We start from the raw sequence: 16,182 nt of genomic DNA on the forward strand, positions 1-16,182 counted from the left end.
CAAAGCAAGACAATCGGATTCAAACATTTCCCGTATCTTCCCGCCTTTTAAATGGCAATCGGCTGCGGCATATCCGGCGTAGCCTTGTAAGAGATGCGGCCCGCAGGCAAAAAGAAGAGCGCCACCAGAGCGCCCCCGCGGACACGGGGATAGTGATGCGTTCCCGGGCCAGGCGACGTCCAGCCGGCGCCCTGCCAGCCGCTCATGCCCTGGAGCTCGGCCTTGGGGTCGAGCTGCACGACGCAGTTGATCTCGCCGTAGGGGTGGGCGTGGTACTGGCCCGAGAACTCGGCCTCGCTCTCCATGTAGACGGTCGTGATGCTAAAGTAGCGCGAGCGCGCCGTGGGCAGCGTGATCTTGCCCCGCCGGTACGTCCTCCCCGCCAGCTCCGTCTCGGCCACCCAGCCCTCCTCGAGGCCTTGGCGGACCAGCCGGCAAAAGTCCTCATAGTACGGGTTGCCCGGGCCGTAGTCCTTGTTTAAGCGGGCTTCGAGATCCTTGCCGGGTGTGCTTTTGGCCAGCAGATGATTAGCAAAGAAGGAAACTCGTGGGTTCGGAGGGGCTGTCTATCTGGGAAAGAAAGGAGGAAAAAGACAAGACTGAAACTTACAGGTCTTCAACCTCTTGAAAGAACTGGCTACATCTGTCAACCAGCTCTTGTGCTGCTGGGTACTTTGAAAGGTCCAAGACCGCCGCATTATCTGTGCCGGCATTCATGATGATGATAAAAAGATTCGTTTCGTATGGGTCTTTGGGAAAAGAGTTCCGTGACAGAGCTCTTCGTTGATCATATACTGGGAATAACCGAGACTTGCAGCAGGGTGATATTTTTATACTTGTTGCAGACCACTGAATGAGCTCCTATTTCGGCTGAGTAAGAACATTCCTTCAAAATAAAAAAATGTTTGGTACTTTCTCTCTGCGCTACGTGAGGTCATGTATAAGTCTATTGTCTCCTATCCTGGGTCTCAAGGCCGACCCCGCATCGCGGTATGCTTATTCGGTAAATACTCACGGCCCATGTTGTTTGGTGGCCAGCAGCAAAAGGGAGCCCACTCTTGGGGGGACGCTTATCTTGCATCGTGGTTCCAAGCATACCTAAACATTAAGAATGACCCCATAAGTTGCCCGTTAAGGTTTTCAATTGGGAAAAGTCAATCCAGCGATCTCCCCCAAGATCGCCCACAATGGCGCATCTTTCATCCACCATCGGCGCGAGGTGCTGACATGGCAATCCGAGGAAAATGCCGTGGGATGAGTAATTGCTAACAGACATTGGTCCCATCATGGGGGCTTGCACTCTTTTTTACCTTTAGGTCAGGTTGCTCATCTGGGTACGCTATGTCTCAAAATAGCGCTTCGGCAAGAATTCCGGTATATGTGATATATGTGTATGTACAAGTTCTGATTGGACAGCGCATCCACCTTCTTAAAAGAATGCAACAGCATCAACATCGTTCTCACCCAAGTCTCCCAGGTCCCAATTGTCTTCTACCGTCTTGGTAAGACTATAGTGGTTATAACGAGTCGAGTCCGTCGTTCCCTCCTTTCCGGCCACGGCACCGCCCAACAGCACTGTAAAGACCCTATTCGGCAGCAAATAGTTTTCGCACTCATCAAACGTCAACACAATCAAGGTCTTGTCCGTATTGAAGTTATCGTTGGCCAGTAGCGGTTCCAGGAAAGACCGTGCCCAGTTGCCGGCAGTCGAGACGTCGCTGTCGTGACCGTCATTGGTCATGTTGGGGGTGATGAACATCCACTGGGGCAGCGTGTTGGCGGCCAGGTCCCTGTTGAAGAGGGTAAAGTTCTTTGACTTGGCGAGGCGGTTCAGGTCCTCGGTCACCGAGTCGTAGCTCATGAGCGGGTTGTGCTTGCGGACGTAATCGTTGGCGCCCGTCTTTTGGTTCACCCAGTCGCCCTCGAAGCCAGAGTATGGCATATCCTCCTGGTATAAGCTCCAGCTGACGCCTCCAGCCTCGAGCAGGTCGACAATCGTCTCGACGTCGGCAGAGATGCGAGCCGGGTTATCGAGAAGGACACCGTGGGTGCTGGCTCCTGCTGCGGCGATATAGTTGGGTTGCGACGGGTGCGTGATAGAATAGTAGTTGTCGAGCAGGATACCTTGCGTCGCCAGGTATGCTAGGTTTGCTGTTTACAAGAACTTAGTACCACGTCTCGACGAGAACGGTATGGGGCATGTATATACTTACGATCGCCCGCTGCTATACTAAAGTCCTGGTTCTCAAGAAAGATTTGGACAAAGCGGTCAAAGGTCTTTCCGGCGACACTGCTCGTCGGGCTCAGGGTGAGCGCGGTGGCTTGCGCAGCGGCAACCGAAGCCGTCGCCGTCGCCGTGTACATGGTCGGGCCAGGCCCGGCGGTTGTAGACTGACCAGAACCCATCTTGTTTCAGTCAAGTCCTCGTAGATGAGCTGTACTGACTGAGCACGGCGTCCTGTATAGAAATGTCTTGTCTTGTCCTATAGACTGCCAGAGGGAATCGGCCAAGGAACAACGAGCAGAACGCCTCAAGAACGAGGTAGTAGTTTCAACACGGGCGGCGGCAGCAACGTCGTGGCCGGCGACCACATGATGGGAAACGGGTTTGGCTGCATTCTTATGCCCTTCAAGCATCAGCTAGCAAAGGCAATTTGCATCTGTATAATTAGCGACCCTTGCGCAGATCAGCCAGTGTTCATCGATCTGCCGGGGGGTCGCCAGGGTTGTTCAAGCGAGGTCTGGTTGCGCCAATCCGGAATTCGCCAGAAGACCGAAAAAAGGTCCAGTAGGCAAAGGGGTCCTAATGGAGGAGGGCAAGAGGGCAGATTTTGGGTAGCACGTTGCTCGTCCAGTCATGGCCGTCGGTTGCGCATCGTGGGGGAAAGTTGAGGAGTCCCAAATCTAGCATATGGGCGCCAAGCTTAATGCTTTGGCAGCTTCTCGGTGCTCATTGGGGCAAGACAGCACCGTTTAGTGTCGCAGTTTTCAGTGGCTTGCGGGCCGCTAAGCAGGGGCCCCTGGACTCGCTGGAGCTGCTGAAAGGGAGAGAGGACAGGAGGTTGGGAGGCGTACTGGGCAGTGGGCACCTGCTGGAGGGTCGCCACGGCGGGCGGAAACTTGCCGAGAAGTTGGCCCCCCAATCACTGGAGGGCTATTTCCCACAATGTTGCTCTAGGGGACATTGTTAAAGAATTGATGGTCTCACAATTTCATTAAAGTTGTATTGACATGTGCTTCTGCCGACATCTGACCCTGCCAAGAAAGTTGGGGTATTCAACATCTATCCGTCACTATTTTTCTTCCTCGCATTATACAGTCCATTGCCATCAACCGTGTTAGACGACTTTCTTCCCATATAATCCCAGAGCAGAGATTTGACATTGTCATTTTCCGGAACTAGATATGCTTAGAAGAACACCAGCCAATGTAGCAGGGGATGAACCAAGGAGCTGACATCAAGCAACCATGACGTCTGAATTGCAGCAAGTTGAGCTTGGCAGCGCAAAAGGTCAATTCACATCGGCGTTTGCAGCGCACAACGCCGATATCTCGGAGTCTGACAAGAAGAACATCATGACGATTCTTCGTTCTGAATTGGCGCCGCATATATCTCCGAAGAACAATGTTATAAATTTACGAGTTGTACATAGTCAAACATCACTTTTATCAATATTGAATCACATACAATATTTTCCCAGTGTTGATGAACAGATCTAGGCTGATTTTTTCTTTCCTAACTCGCGTACCATTGACCAGGCCTGACCACTGACAGAAATGGATGCGCAGGTTGATAAAGATTATGGGCTTCCTCTTGACGGGAAACTTGCACTTGTAACCGGAGCCTCGAGGGGAATTGGTGAAGGCATTGCATTCGAACTCGCAAGCCGGGGAGCTTCAGTATGCGATTTTTAGTGCCGGCTCGGCTACAATGTCCGTCTATTCGCTGACATGAAGAGGGCAGGTAGTACTAGCTTATGCATCGCCAAGCAGCGAACCAAAGATTAACAACCTCAAGAAGAGAATCGAGTCGCTGCCTCACCGGCCAGTCGCTTACTCGGTACGCGCGGATCTGGGCAGCGTCGAGGGGCCAGGTCAGATCATCTCGGAGCTCCTCCAGTGGACGAGCAACGACCTGCACCTGGACATTCTGGTGAACAATGCCGGGCTGGAGCGGGTCAAGTCGCTCGCCGAGATACAGATCGACGACTACGACGCCGTGTACAACCTCAACGTCCGCGGCATCATTCTCCTGACGCAAGCAGTGCTGCCGCACCTCGAAGCCAATGCGCGCATCATCAACCTGGGCTCGGTAGGTGCCCGCGCCGGGTTCCAGAGCCTAAGTTTGTACTGCTCGTCCAAGGCGGCCCTCGAAGGTCTCACGCGATGCTGGGCGGCAGAGCTGGGAGGCAACGGCACCACGGTCAACTGTGTCAACCCGGGCCCCGTGCAGAGCGAGATGCTTGACAACATACCAAAGGAGATTGTCGACATGCAAAAGGCGCAGACGCCCATCCAGAACCGCCTAGGGACTATTCAGGAAGTTGCCAATATAGTCGCAGGCTTGGCGGGCAAAGACGGTGCGTGGGTTACGGGACAAGTTATAAGCGCGAGTGGTGTAAGTGCTACTACCCACAAACAGCCCAATATGGTGCTGTATATATTTGTGTGAAAGTTCTAGATTCAGTGATTACTCGACTAATTTTTCTATAGGGCTGGGCAATGTATTAATGAGCGACTTGATATAATAAAGAATGAATAAAGTATGAATTCGTAAAGATAAATGAGCATCAATCACTGTCATATTGCTCCTTGAGCAGCGATCTATGTGCTTTGAACAGACATATTTCAAATTGTATGCTCAGCCACGAAGGGATTGTATAATGCTAGATACACCAGCAAAATTCAATTCTTCCATTGTCTCTTCCCATAATCTCTCCTTGATTTTTTGTCCGTCGTCCGTGTACATCAGAGGGGGGTATCTAAAGGTAGATTAGCACTATGCATGACGACGCTACTCGATCAGATTGGGCATGCACTTACGGGCGTATATCCCAGTCACTACAGAAGCTACCATGGCTTCCTTTTCCTTTGACCACTGCAGCGTCCACGTAGTTGCTTGCTCCAGCCTCAATCGTGCGAGCCAGTACCACGCGGAAGACTGTGCTCATTACGTGCGAGGCCCAGGAGTTGCCGCTGCTGTTGCGGCCGAATGCCGTGCCGGCCGTGAAACCGGGGTTCGCCAGGTTGACAATCACCTCGTTGGCGTCGACCTGCTCGGCCAGCTTGGCCACAAAGAGCATCTCCAGAAGCTTTGTGCCCTTGTACTGATTCATTCCCGTGTAGCCGTCTTCGCGGTTGAGTTGTGCGGTGACGGGCCTGTCCGTCTCCAGCGTCGCCCAGTACGCCGTGTCAGACGAGACGACGCTGAGAACTGGCGGACTGTCCGCCCTCTGTCGCTTGGCTTTCATAATGGGCAGTAGAAGAATTGCGAGAAGTGCTGTTGAAAAGTAGTTGACCTGCAGGACCTGATCATGGCCTGTCGCCGCCACGCGCTGGAACACGGGGCTCTGCAGTCCAGCATTGAGAATGACGATATCGATACGATCCAGGTCCTTGTCGCACCGTTTGGCAAAGTTCTGCACCGAGTCATAACTCTCCATATCGACCAGCCAGACTTCTATCCTGGCATTTGGGTGTGATGCCTTTAGACCCTTGGCGGCCTCGTCGCCCTTGTGCTGTGATCTGACTGCCACGATCAGCGTTGAAAGGCCCAGGGCGAGCAGCTGCCGTGATGATTCGAGTCCGAGCCCGACATTTGCACCGGTAATGATGGCAGTCTGCCCTGCCAAGCTCGTGCCGGCAGGGACTGGTTGTCTGTATTTGAACCATTGTCTATATATGAAGGCTGGGATGCCGCTTTCAAAGGCGGCTTCGCTCTGAAGTTGGGACGACATGATAAGTATAGATGAGATGACTCTTCTTCTATTGAGCGTGTGCTGCCATGTAAATCTAAATATATGAGAAATCTGGCAACATGCGTCGGTCTACTTGTGGAAGTCGCACAACAGAGCCCTAAAGCATTGTACGGCCGTCTATTTATGATTCGTGGCAATTGTAACTACTACTCTGCCGCTGGTGTCGCGGAGCACCAGGTCGTACAGTATATTGCTTTTTTTCTTCTTCGTGAATTTGGGCTCTAGCTCGATCTTGGCTTTGTCATGACGTTGACATATTCGCGCCGCGAGCAAGGTGACTATAGGACGACTTACTAGGTTAGGTTAGTGCTTTGGAGGACTATACCAGTGCTACGGGGCATTTCTTCGGTCCCGAGTCAAATGAGAGCTGATTAATCTCGGGTTTCTAGTGTAAGCAGACTGGACCCCCGGCCGAATATTGAGTCCGTCTTGAGTGTACGATAGTTATCGTGTGCATCGCCTTTTTCGGTCCTCGTGTGATGCACTTTATTCATATCTTCTCGTACAACTACACGAGGGTAATCTGAAAGTCTCCGTGTCAGTTCACACTAGGTAAATGTAGTGGCATGCATGCTACCGGCGACTCTTGCATGCACTCAACCTTTCTACCAAAGAGGTGCAAGCAGCAGAAATTTAGTGGAGTGAAACGTGTGTCGATTTTCGAATATTCATGTTTAGGACCCTATGATCTTTTCCAAATATTTGAGCCAATTCTCACCCAAGACTTTGCGCATCTTTTCCTCGCTCCAGCCTTTCCTCGCCATGGCACAAGCCAATTCGGCGCGTTCAGCTAGTGGACCTAGGGGTTTGACAACCTTTTGGCTTCCCCAGGGTGTCAATTGTCGAGCGTAGCCTTTATCCTTGTTGCACCACGCCATGAAATCCGAGGGCCGCCCGTGTCCCTCGCTGGCGTCGGACCCGATGCCGACCAGGTCCTCGCCAATCAGACCAATCACGTAGTCGAGCGCGTCGACGTAGTCGTCAATGGTGCTGTCGTTGCCCTTGGCCATGTGCGGGCCGAATTGCGATAGGCCGACAAAGCCGCCTTTGGATCCGAGCAGGCGGATGAGCTCGTCCGTCTTGTTCCGGGGATGGTCTTTGAGCCCCCCGGGCAAGATGTGCGAGAAGCACGGAGGCTTGCCGTCGGGCGCGTAGTTGATGGTGTCCTCGGTCGTCTTGGGCCCGACGTGGCTCAAATCGAGCACCATGCCGAGCTTGGCCATTTCGTCCACCACCTGCCGGCCGAATCCGGTCAGGCCCGAGTCGTGGAGCTCCGTGTAGCCGGCGCCGGAATAGTTTTGCGTGTTGTAAGTGAGCTGCATCTTGCGGACGCCGAGGTCCCGGAAGACGCGTAGGTAGTCGAGCTGGTCCTCGATGCCGGCCGTATTCTGCCACGACAGCAGCACGGCCGTCTTGCCAGCCTTTTTGGCGCTGCGTATGTCGGCTGCACTATGCGCCTGGACAATCAGGTCGCCGTGCTCCTCGAACCACTTTTTCCATTGCACAACGTTGGCGATGCTACCTCTGAATCCCTCCCAGAGGCCGCAGGTGCACGACACGCCGGTGATGCCGCCCTTGTGCCATGACTCGAATATCTCGCGACCAAAGTTGCAGATATTCAGTCCATCAAAGTGGATGGCATCGGCGTAGATTGCCCGTGCTTCCGTTTCAGAGACCATTTTCTTTTTAGATTCGTCCATGCACGAGATCAAGAGTAATAAGTTGCGGCGATTTTTTTGCACATTCACTATTTATTTCTACTCAAGCTTAATGGAAGGTAGAATGCCATATTGCCGATTGCCAATCACAATTGTCTTATTGCTACACTGCGACTTCGCAACAATCCTCGGATGTTCGACGTAGGATGTGCAAATACTGATAGGAGTTTGTCGGGAGTCTCCCGACCAGAATTACCCTAAATGGAATGCTGTCGAACCCATTGTGGCCAAATCGGGTGCTGCTGGCTATACCGGAAGAGTCCGACTCCATGTCCGGTCCCATATAATGACCAGCGAGAGCTCAATGTCGCAGTGGTTGATTAGCGCCGAATGGGGGAGTTTCGGGCGGCCATGAGCCGACGGATACAGGTGATAACTGATCCTTACAAACGACGTGCTCGCAAGCTGGTTCATGGGAGAATAATCACGGATGATTCAGCTACCCATTTTTCTTGTATGGCGTGATTGCCTAGACAGTTCGTTTGCGTTGTTTTGACAAACGCTAACCATCATATGCACAAGGATATAGAAAAGTCAAGAGAGGTACGGTATATATACCAACTGAAAATTTCACGCAAGGTCTTGACAGTGTCTGTATTGAGCTTTGTCAAGTCGATTGACGGGTCATATCTGTCCAACCTCTCAATATGGATCGGATTGATGATATTGAACGTGATTCATCTTCCGGGGGGAAGAGGAATCATGAGGTCTCTTCCACTCATGTCGGAGATGAGCCTGGAAAGAAGTTGCCTCTAAGAAAAAGAATCGCCTCTGTTATATGGGATTCGCTCGACAAGACACCAGAAGAGCGAAGATTCATTGCAAAGATCGACTTTTGGATTTTGAGCTATTGCACTATTAGCTATTGGGGCAAGTACATGTGCCAACAAAATGTGTGTTCACCAACCTGACTCAAATCAACAGCTAGAGCTAATTCGAATTCTTATAGGTAACGAATGCATATGTCTCGGGCATGAAAGAAGACCTCAACATGTCTGGAAACGACTTGAACCTGCTCACAACGTACTGGAATATTGGCTACATTCTCGGCCAGATACCTTCGCAACTGATTCTGACCAAAGTCCGGCCCTCAATTTGGCTGCCCTCCCTGGAGCTCGCCTGGAGCTTTGTCGTCATGGGTATGGCCGGCGGTAAAAATGTGTCGACAATGTATGCCCTGAGATTCGTCTCGGGTTTGTTTGAGGCGTCAGCCTACCCGGGCATCATGACCTTGCTTGGCAATTGGTACACTCCAATGGAGCTAGGAAAACGAGCCAGCATCTTCCAGGCCTCTTCGAGTGCTGCTCAAATGTTTTCCGGGTCAGTATTGAAAGTATCCTTGATCCAAGAGAGTAGGACTAACGACAAATAGATACCTACAAGCGGCACTATACGCCGGTATGAACGGGCGAGGCGGTCTCGCAGCATGGAAGTGGCTCTTCATCTTCGACGGCATCATTGGTGTCCCTATTGGTATCTATGGCTACTGGGCGATCCCAGATCAGTACGTCTTTGTCTTCGTATTCCTTCCCAAAGAAATACATTGCTAATCCAAAATTCACACAGACCTACAACGTCCAAGGCTTGGTGGCTCAAACCCAAAGATCGAGAAATGGCCATTGCTCGAATGGAGCGAGTAGGACGTAAGCCAATGAAGCGTCTTACTTGGAAAATTATACGCAGCATCTTTACCTCTTGGCCGCTCTACCTCTTCTGCGCCATCTTCATCTGCCACGTCTTGGGTATTCGCATTTACAGTTACATGAACCTATGGCTGAAGGCGACCAAGCTGTACACCACAGAAGAGGTCAACATCATACCCACGGCGGGATACGGACTGCAGATATTGTTCACGGTAATGTACGCCTGGACGTCGGACGCGACGGGCCTGCGCTGGCCAACCATTATCGTGGCTTGCCTCGTGGCCATGATCGGCACCATAATCCTCAGCGTCTACCCGGAGCACAATATCTCGGCCATGATGGCCGGCTGGCTATTGACCTTTTGCGAAACCGGCGCCGGCGCACTGATCATCACGTGGATCAACGAGATTTGCTCTCACTCGGCCGAGCACAGAGCCATTATAATTGGCATGGTCGAGACGGCGGCGTACACTTTCCAGGCCTGGGTTCCCTTGTTCGTCTATGATACCACGGAGGCGCCCAAGTTTCGCATCGGATATAAAATGGCGACTATTTTCTTCGCCTTGGAGATTGTCTTTACGCTCGTCATCCTTTGGCTGAGTAAGACACGGCCGCAGGTTGCCGAGGAAGATATCGGACAGGGCGATGCGGGCAGGGCCCAGGAGCTGTCTAACGGAACAACGACAGACGCATGATGTACGTAAACTTTTGAATACATTGGGATAATTTTCAAGCAATGATTGACGTTGTGCAAACAACACATCAGTCCTCTTCTGTGCGCACAATTTCACATGATCAAAGCAATACCGCGGCAAAGATAGCGGCTCTCGGATCACTTCACCTTCTGACTCTTAATACATGTTGTTCACGCCCAGAAGGGCGTCTTGTCAAATTTTGCATATCGCTCATCGCGATTTCATTTGAACTCGCCAGTCTTTAACTGATGTGATTATATCCGTTCGTTTGCCAGGCGAAATCCAGGTTCAGCAGGTCTTCAGATATTGAATGACCGATCAAGAAAGGGAACATGTCCTCTTTAGCTTGGTAAGAACCATTTGATCCCGAGTCGCGTGATAGTCAAGCTATAGTCGCATACGGAAAAAAAGTATTAGTGACCTATGTCATACCCAACATTCGCGTGGGTTGGGTCAAGTTTCGGAATAATTCATCAATAGTGTCCCGCTATCGCATAGCAAAATCCAATCAATATTCGACTTGGCATGATGCTTGTCTTTTTAAATAGCGTGCTAGTTTTCCGCGACATATTCCGCTCATTATATCTGGCAAAGGGCTTTGTAGTAGTCAAGTCAGAAGTCGTCTGATCTTGGCCTTCCCGTTCCGGACAACACCGGCCGGCAATAGTAACAACTCGGGGACCTAAGCCTAATTGAACCCCGAAAACCATTACTGATGGTCCTCAAAAATCCGTGAGTCGGAGCCGAATGGATTCAAAGCCGATTGATAGGGGTCTCTATACATTGTCATGCGATGATCAGTGCCCCTCTCAATAAGCGGTTTGCAATACGACCAATCCACACGTGGTTGGCCCAAGGCGGCGGAACTAAATCAAGCAGCCCAAGCAGAGGCAGACGCTGAGAGCCTCAACACCACCTTCCCGACATCGTAACCAGCTCGCAGCGACTTGTATAATTCTTGGCATTACCACAATACATTGTATAGCGAGCATCTACACCAACACTCGCTGAGTGAGTAAGAACAGTTGGGTTACTCTTCTCAGTTGCTGGATTGTGTCTCCGCACTCTATTAGAATGGGACTTGAACGCAGTGTCGGCGAACTATATACTATTTCTGGCAGAGTACAATGTGGTAGTAGATGTCGGCCAAACACGGTCTATCAGAATGAATCCAGAAGACATCAAGGCAAAGCAGAGTCGTGGGCGAGAATAAATGGTCGTAAGCAGTCCTCAAGTCGTGCAATACTGATGGCTCCCACATTTCCACCACGCACGACCAGTGTCTAGGGGCCCTGGACAATAGCATACACCATGCTCTTTCAAAGGTACCTCCTTCATCCCATACATCAGACCTGACGCAAGAAATCTCACATGTCGTGACTAGTCTCGCATACTCTGCTCTTGCAGCAGTCCTGTCCGCAACGGCTCAGGCGACCAGCGTCACCCTCGACAGACGTCAGGGCGCCAACACTCCCCGAACCAATGCCTCCATTCCCGTCAAGTCTCTCGGAACGCTGAGCCTCAGCAATGTCGGCTTCGCCGAGGTCATTGCCCAGGGCGGGAAGAATGCCCTATTCGTGTCCTCGTTTGCCCTCCTCGGCGACTCGGTCCACCGCATCAATGACATTTCCACCGTCAGCAGCGTCGGCCTCGGACAGCTGACGCCCACCAAGATTGCCGGCAGCATCACCTGGCCCAACGACATCACCATTGCCCCCGCCGAGGTCTTTGGCACCGAGGGCGTGCTGGTCGGCGGCGGCTTCCTCGTCCCGACAAAGACCAACGGTGGCATTTACTACTCTGCCAACAGCGGCAGCCGGTCGACCAGCTGGGTCCAGCTCATTGAGCAGTCGGGCTGGTGGTACCACCGCGTGCTCTTTGCCGACATGGACGGCGATGGCGTGCTCGACATGGTCTCCTGCCGTGCGGACCAGCCCCTGCTGGGCGCGACCAAGACCATGTTGGTCATCCTCAAGCCCAAGGACGCGTCCAAGCCAACAGGCGAGTGGGTCGAGACAGAGATTGGCGCCGGCTGCGACGCCCTCTTCACCGTCGCGGATCTAGACGGCGACGGCTTCCCCGAAGTCATTGCCCCGTCCTACTTTACCGAAAAGCTCAACATCTTCCACTCCAAGACGGGATTCGCCGACCCCGACGACGTGCAGACCGTCACCATTGACAGCACCATTGGCGCGGCCTTTGACGCCCAGTACGTCGACATCAACGGCGACGGCGTCAAGGATCTGCTCGTGTCCAACCACCAGGGCGACGGCACCGGCGGCGTCTACGCCTACGAGATCCCCGCCGACGTGACCCAGGCCAAGGGCTACACGCGCCACACGCTGGCGTCCGGGTTCCCCGTCACCCAGCGCGGCCTGCAGCAGGCGGCGCCCGGCTCGCCTCGCGCCTTTTTCCCCACGCCCGAGAGCGAGGAGGCCGGGATCCCGTACATTGTGCTGGCGGGCGACGCCGCGCAGAGGGCCTATGTGCTCATTCCCGGAACGACCGAGTGGACCTACAAGACCACCTACCTGCACGACTGTGGATGCACCGTCGGTCAAGTCAGCGCCGCGGATGTCGACGGTGATGGGTACAGCGAGATCATCATTCCATGCTACGACGACGGTGTGTTGGCTGCCTACACATTTGCCACATAAAATTCTAGAGTAGAGCAATAGTCGACTCGAATGTCATGGCCTGTTGAGCTGTTGAAGTGCTATCAACCTTGGTCAATTAGGGCGGAATGCGAGAGCCAACACAAGAGACGACAGTTTGAGTTTGTGCATCTTTATAGGTTAATAGCTCAATACAAAAACGTTATATCTTGTGTCCCAAATCTTTTGTGCAAAAATAGTTCTGTGGTTTGTGTCGCGGTTTGACCTATCAAAGCCAGTAAGGTGATTATGCATCAAGTCTGTCCGAGTAGGTAGCAGAAAAGACAAATCATTCTACTCGTTTGTAACAAGGGCAAAAGGAAAAAAAAGGTCAAAATAGCAAAAGAGAATAACTCCGACACGGGGAATCGAACCCCGGGCATGACGGATCAGAATGAGAGCGTCATATGTTAGCCACTACACCATATCGGATGAATGAGCTGATTCGTTGATCTGCTGTTGAAATTTTGTGGCTTTATTATTAAACATATTGCTAGCTTTTTCCCGGCTCCACTATATTAGTCTTCCAGCAACATCACAGCAACCTATGCTGACCGGTAATTGATATCAGGAAGTTTAAAGGCACATGCTCCTTTTATTTACATATTTTATATTAAAAGAAAACTTCCTCCATGAAATTAGACCTAAGTGGAATTAGAAAAAAATAAAAAACTTTGACCCTTGAATCAATGCCATCCGTAACTTACACCGCTGCGAATAAATTCGATACCGAGAACGTTATTATTGTCGCCGACTTGTGATTGCATCCTCGATTAATTCTCAATATTTGCCTGCGGATCAAACCAGATTTCCTAGATGGATTGTAGTATAATGCTGCAGAATTGACGGTGTTGTTTGTCTTGTAGGGTTTCCATCCAAATAAATTGCCCTGAAGAATGTTTTGCAATTTGTATGAAATATATTATTCTGATTTCCTAGCACACTTTTACTGGCGAAATGTTCTTGATCACACGACCTTCCTGTTTCGGACACTTCATGGCCTTCTCCAGGCTTCGTAAACATCGTAGCCTGTGTCGGGTCCCTCACAGTTGCACGAGACTGGCAGTGTTTATTTCTCATGGCCTAGATATACATCTGCGTTCATCGACCATGACCCTGCTCTCCTGAACTGGGCCGTATTTTTCAGCAGGCTGCCTTGATGACACTCTCTAGAATAACATCAATGATCTGGATACCTGATTAGTGATTGCCTATGCAAGGCAGTAGATGTGTGACTAGTGCTGTCGGAAGAGTTTGGTCAAAGACCAGGACTGCACTCCTGCTGTAACCTTTATCTACCATGTGAGTTCTGTAGTACGATTACACTCGCACGTAACAACTTTTCATCGTCCCAAAATGACGAAAACAAGATAATAAACAGTATTTCTTTTACCCAAAAGGCTACGGCAGTGGTAGCTGTATAGCAGCAACATACCATTGGCCTTTCAGTCTATCTAATAATGGATATCTCGAGAGAAGCTCCAGCATCAGGGAAACTCGAGAAATACACAAAACCAAAACGCCACTGCAATGCTCAAAAAACGCTGTTCGACTCCTTCCGTCGATGTCGCCCCTTTCTTTCCGTCGTCACCCCCTTTAGAAAGCCGAAACAGAAGAACCAATAATCACCAAAGGCTTTTCATATTGTACATGGATATTTGGTTTTCCGACCTTCCCGCTGAACCCTTGACACCTTCCAATATGCCCCTTCCCTTAGATGGAAGTGAGAAAGAGAACGCCGTTGTATTGTGCAAGAAATCATCAGAACGCAGATCAGCCTTGATCCGCAGTAATAAAAAATCGAGGGCATAAATTTCGTTGCCGTGGGCCAAGGACACAATGTGAAATTCTGGTACTGGGCGCTTGACTTTAACAGTTGGACTTCGTGATATGTGGACCGTTTTGCTAAAGCAGTATGCCGGCGAGGATGGAGTCTAGCGACCCGTCATGACTTGTTGGTACAAATAATCTTGGGAATCTATTTGATTCATAGGCCGGGATGATTGTTTGAGGAGTCCCCCAACGCCCCGTCGGACAAATTGTACAGTAGCTGTGTGAGGCATCGCTTGGTGGCGGCGTCGTCTCGCAGCACGGAGGAGAAAGTTGCATCTCGGAGAGGTTCAGGCAGACATTGACGAAGTGCTTCTCGTGCACGCGCATTGTCACTGAGACGCAAGAAACACCTAACTACATGCTTCAGGAGTCGCGCAGTCTGCTGTTCCACGAGCTGGCCGACCATGTTGCTCAGGACAGTTCCCACTGCATAGAAGCGTTCATAGGTGGCGCAGATATAGTTGAGACCGCTGTCATCGAGCAAGATCTTCTGGACGATGAAGATGGCGACGGTCTTGCTGAGTTCGGAGCCGGTTTCCATAATTCTCAGACAGAGGGGAATGATCTCGGTGGTCAGCAAAAAGTTAATGACTTCGGTCGAATCGTTCTTGACTAGTGCGCCGATGACACCCAGCGAAGTAAGCCGGAGGTATTCAAAAGGGCGCGACTTTGATGTCGTGTTCAAAAAGGGATAAAGGTACAGTGGGATGTGAGCTGTATAAATATCATTGTATCAGCAATGTGCATCTTCTACCTTGGTTTGCCTGCTAGGATAACACACCTTTCAAGAATAGCGTTCGCGTCTCATTATGCGATGCAACACATTGTAGCAGCGCCAAAGCATTGCAGACTCTGTTGGAAGCAGCGGCGGTGAGCTGGGAGGGGTTCAGGAGTGTGTAGACGGAAATGATCTCCTGGGTAAGGCAAGTCATGACACCTGAAAGAGAGCCAAAGGTCAGCGTCTGCAGAACACCACCAACAAAATTGCACAGCAATATTCAGCCAAACATACCAAACGAGTGCCAAAGAATCAGGGCAAGCTCCGGTACCTGCTCCCGCTTCTTGCTAAGTTCGAGAAGCGCGGCCTCACGGGTGCTCTCCTTCAACAGGTCGGCCACGTAGACAAGCGTCCTACGATTGTCCTCTGACACATGAGGTTCGAGTCCGTCGTGCAGCTGCACTGCCGAGTTCAAACCGGCGGCGGCGGCATTATTCTGGGCACCAATGCGGTTATAGTGCTGCTGTTGAGCGGCAGCGGCGGCAGCGGCTTGCTGCTGAACCTGGTGTTGCGAGTGGTGGGAGGACTGCTGCTGGTGCATCCAGGCAGCGCCACCGTGCGGCTCATAGTTGTGATTGCCGTACATATTGGGGTTCTGGAACATGGCCATGAGCAGAAGATTTGTTGTTTCTTCTCTTTCTTCGTGAAGGATCGCTGTCGCCAGTCGCTGGCGGGATGTTGGCAATGGCTGTTTGATCTTTCAGCCTCCTTGGTGTGTGTGCGCAACGGTTTGCGGGGCGCAGATGCAATGGGATTCGTTGGGCAGGCAGATAGAGAATGATCAGGTCGATGTGGACAAATGGATGCGCGTGGAGGTCGTCTATGTGGAAATGAGCCGTCTGGGGGGAACTCTTTGGGTAGAGTCTTGCGCTGGTTTCGTCGA

General features: G+C 51.5%; 8 protein-coding genes across 8 annotated transcripts; 3 read left to right on the forward strand and 5 right to left on the reverse strand.

Annotated features, from left to right (window-relative positions):
- Window positions 1-47: 47 nt before the first annotated feature.
- Window positions 48-717, reverse strand: PFICI_14276 (uncharacterized protein; the record flags this gene model as incomplete). The annotated part of the gene is made up of 2 exons (XM_007842857.1): window positions 48-510; window positions 611-717. The coding sequence occupies 2 exons, from the start codon at window positions 715-717 to the stop codon at window positions 48-50; spliced, it is 570 nt and encodes a 189-aa protein (XP_007841048.1).
- A 712-nt stretch (window positions 718-1,429) lies between these two features.
- On the reverse strand, window positions 1,430-2,406 carry PFICI_14277 (uncharacterized protein; the record flags this gene model as incomplete). The annotated part of the gene is made up of 2 exons (XM_007842858.1): window positions 1,430-2,151; window positions 2,214-2,406. 2 exons carry the CDS (start codon window positions 2,404-2,406, stop codon window positions 1,430-1,432), a joined length of 915 nt encoding a protein of 304 aa, XP_007841049.1.
- A 1,371-nt stretch (window positions 2,407-3,777) lies between these two features.
- PFICI_14278 (uncharacterized protein) lies at window positions 3,778-4,731 on the forward strand (the record flags this gene model as incomplete). Its single annotated transcript, XM_007842859.1, has 3 exons — window positions 3,778-3,900; window positions 3,965-4,618; window positions 4,714-4,731. 3 exons carry the CDS (start codon window positions 3,778-3,780, stop codon window positions 4,729-4,731), a joined length of 795 nt encoding a protein of 264 aa, XP_007841050.1.
- A 130-nt stretch (window positions 4,732-4,861) lies between these two features.
- On the reverse strand, window positions 4,862-5,957 carry PFICI_14279 (uncharacterized protein; the record flags this gene model as incomplete). Its single annotated transcript, XM_007842860.1, has 2 exons — window positions 4,862-4,982; window positions 5,044-5,957. The coding sequence occupies 2 exons, from the start codon at window positions 5,955-5,957 to the stop codon at window positions 4,862-4,864; spliced, it is 1,035 nt and encodes a 344-aa protein (XP_007841051.1).
- A 695-nt stretch (window positions 5,958-6,652) lies between these two features.
- Window positions 6,653-7,657, reverse strand: PFICI_14280 (uncharacterized protein; the record flags this gene model as incomplete). Its single annotated transcript, XM_007842861.1, has 1 exon — window positions 6,653-7,657. One exon carries the CDS (start codon window positions 7,655-7,657, stop codon window positions 6,653-6,655), a length of 1,005 nt encoding a protein of 334 aa, XP_007841052.1.
- A 686-nt stretch (window positions 7,658-8,343) lies between these two features.
- On the forward strand, window positions 8,344-10,034 carry PFICI_14281 (uncharacterized protein; the record flags this gene model as incomplete). The annotated part of the gene is made up of 4 exons (XM_007842862.1): window positions 8,344-8,589; window positions 8,646-9,016; window positions 9,069-9,200; window positions 9,263-10,034. The coding sequence occupies 4 exons, from the start codon at window positions 8,344-8,346 to the stop codon at window positions 10,032-10,034; spliced, it is 1,521 nt and encodes a 506-aa protein (XP_007841053.1).
- A 1,311-nt stretch (window positions 10,035-11,345) lies between these two features.
- Window positions 11,346-12,691, forward strand: PFICI_14282 (uncharacterized protein; the record flags this gene model as incomplete). Its single annotated transcript, XM_007842863.1, has 2 exons — window positions 11,346-11,359; window positions 11,419-12,691. 2 exons carry the CDS (start codon window positions 11,346-11,348, stop codon window positions 12,689-12,691), a joined length of 1,287 nt encoding a protein of 428 aa, XP_007841054.1.
- A 1,984-nt stretch (window positions 12,692-14,675) lies between these two features.
- PFICI_14283 (Cell differentiation protein rcd1) lies at window positions 14,676-15,903 on the reverse strand (the record flags this gene model as incomplete). Its single annotated transcript, XM_007842864.1, has 3 exons — window positions 14,676-15,235; window positions 15,303-15,458; window positions 15,534-15,903. 3 exons carry the CDS (start codon window positions 15,901-15,903, stop codon window positions 14,676-14,678), a joined length of 1,086 nt encoding a protein of 361 aa, XP_007841055.1.
- Window positions 15,904-16,182: the final 279 nt, after the last annotated feature.

The sequence above is a fragment of the Pestalotiopsis fici genome (genome assembly GCF_000516985.1).
Source record: "Pestalotiopsis fici W106-1 unplaced genomic scaffold PFICI_Scf_12, whole genome shotgun sequence".
NCBI lineage: Eukaryota > Fungi > Ascomycota > Sordariomycetes > Amphisphaeriales > Sporocadaceae > Pestalotiopsis > Pestalotiopsis fici.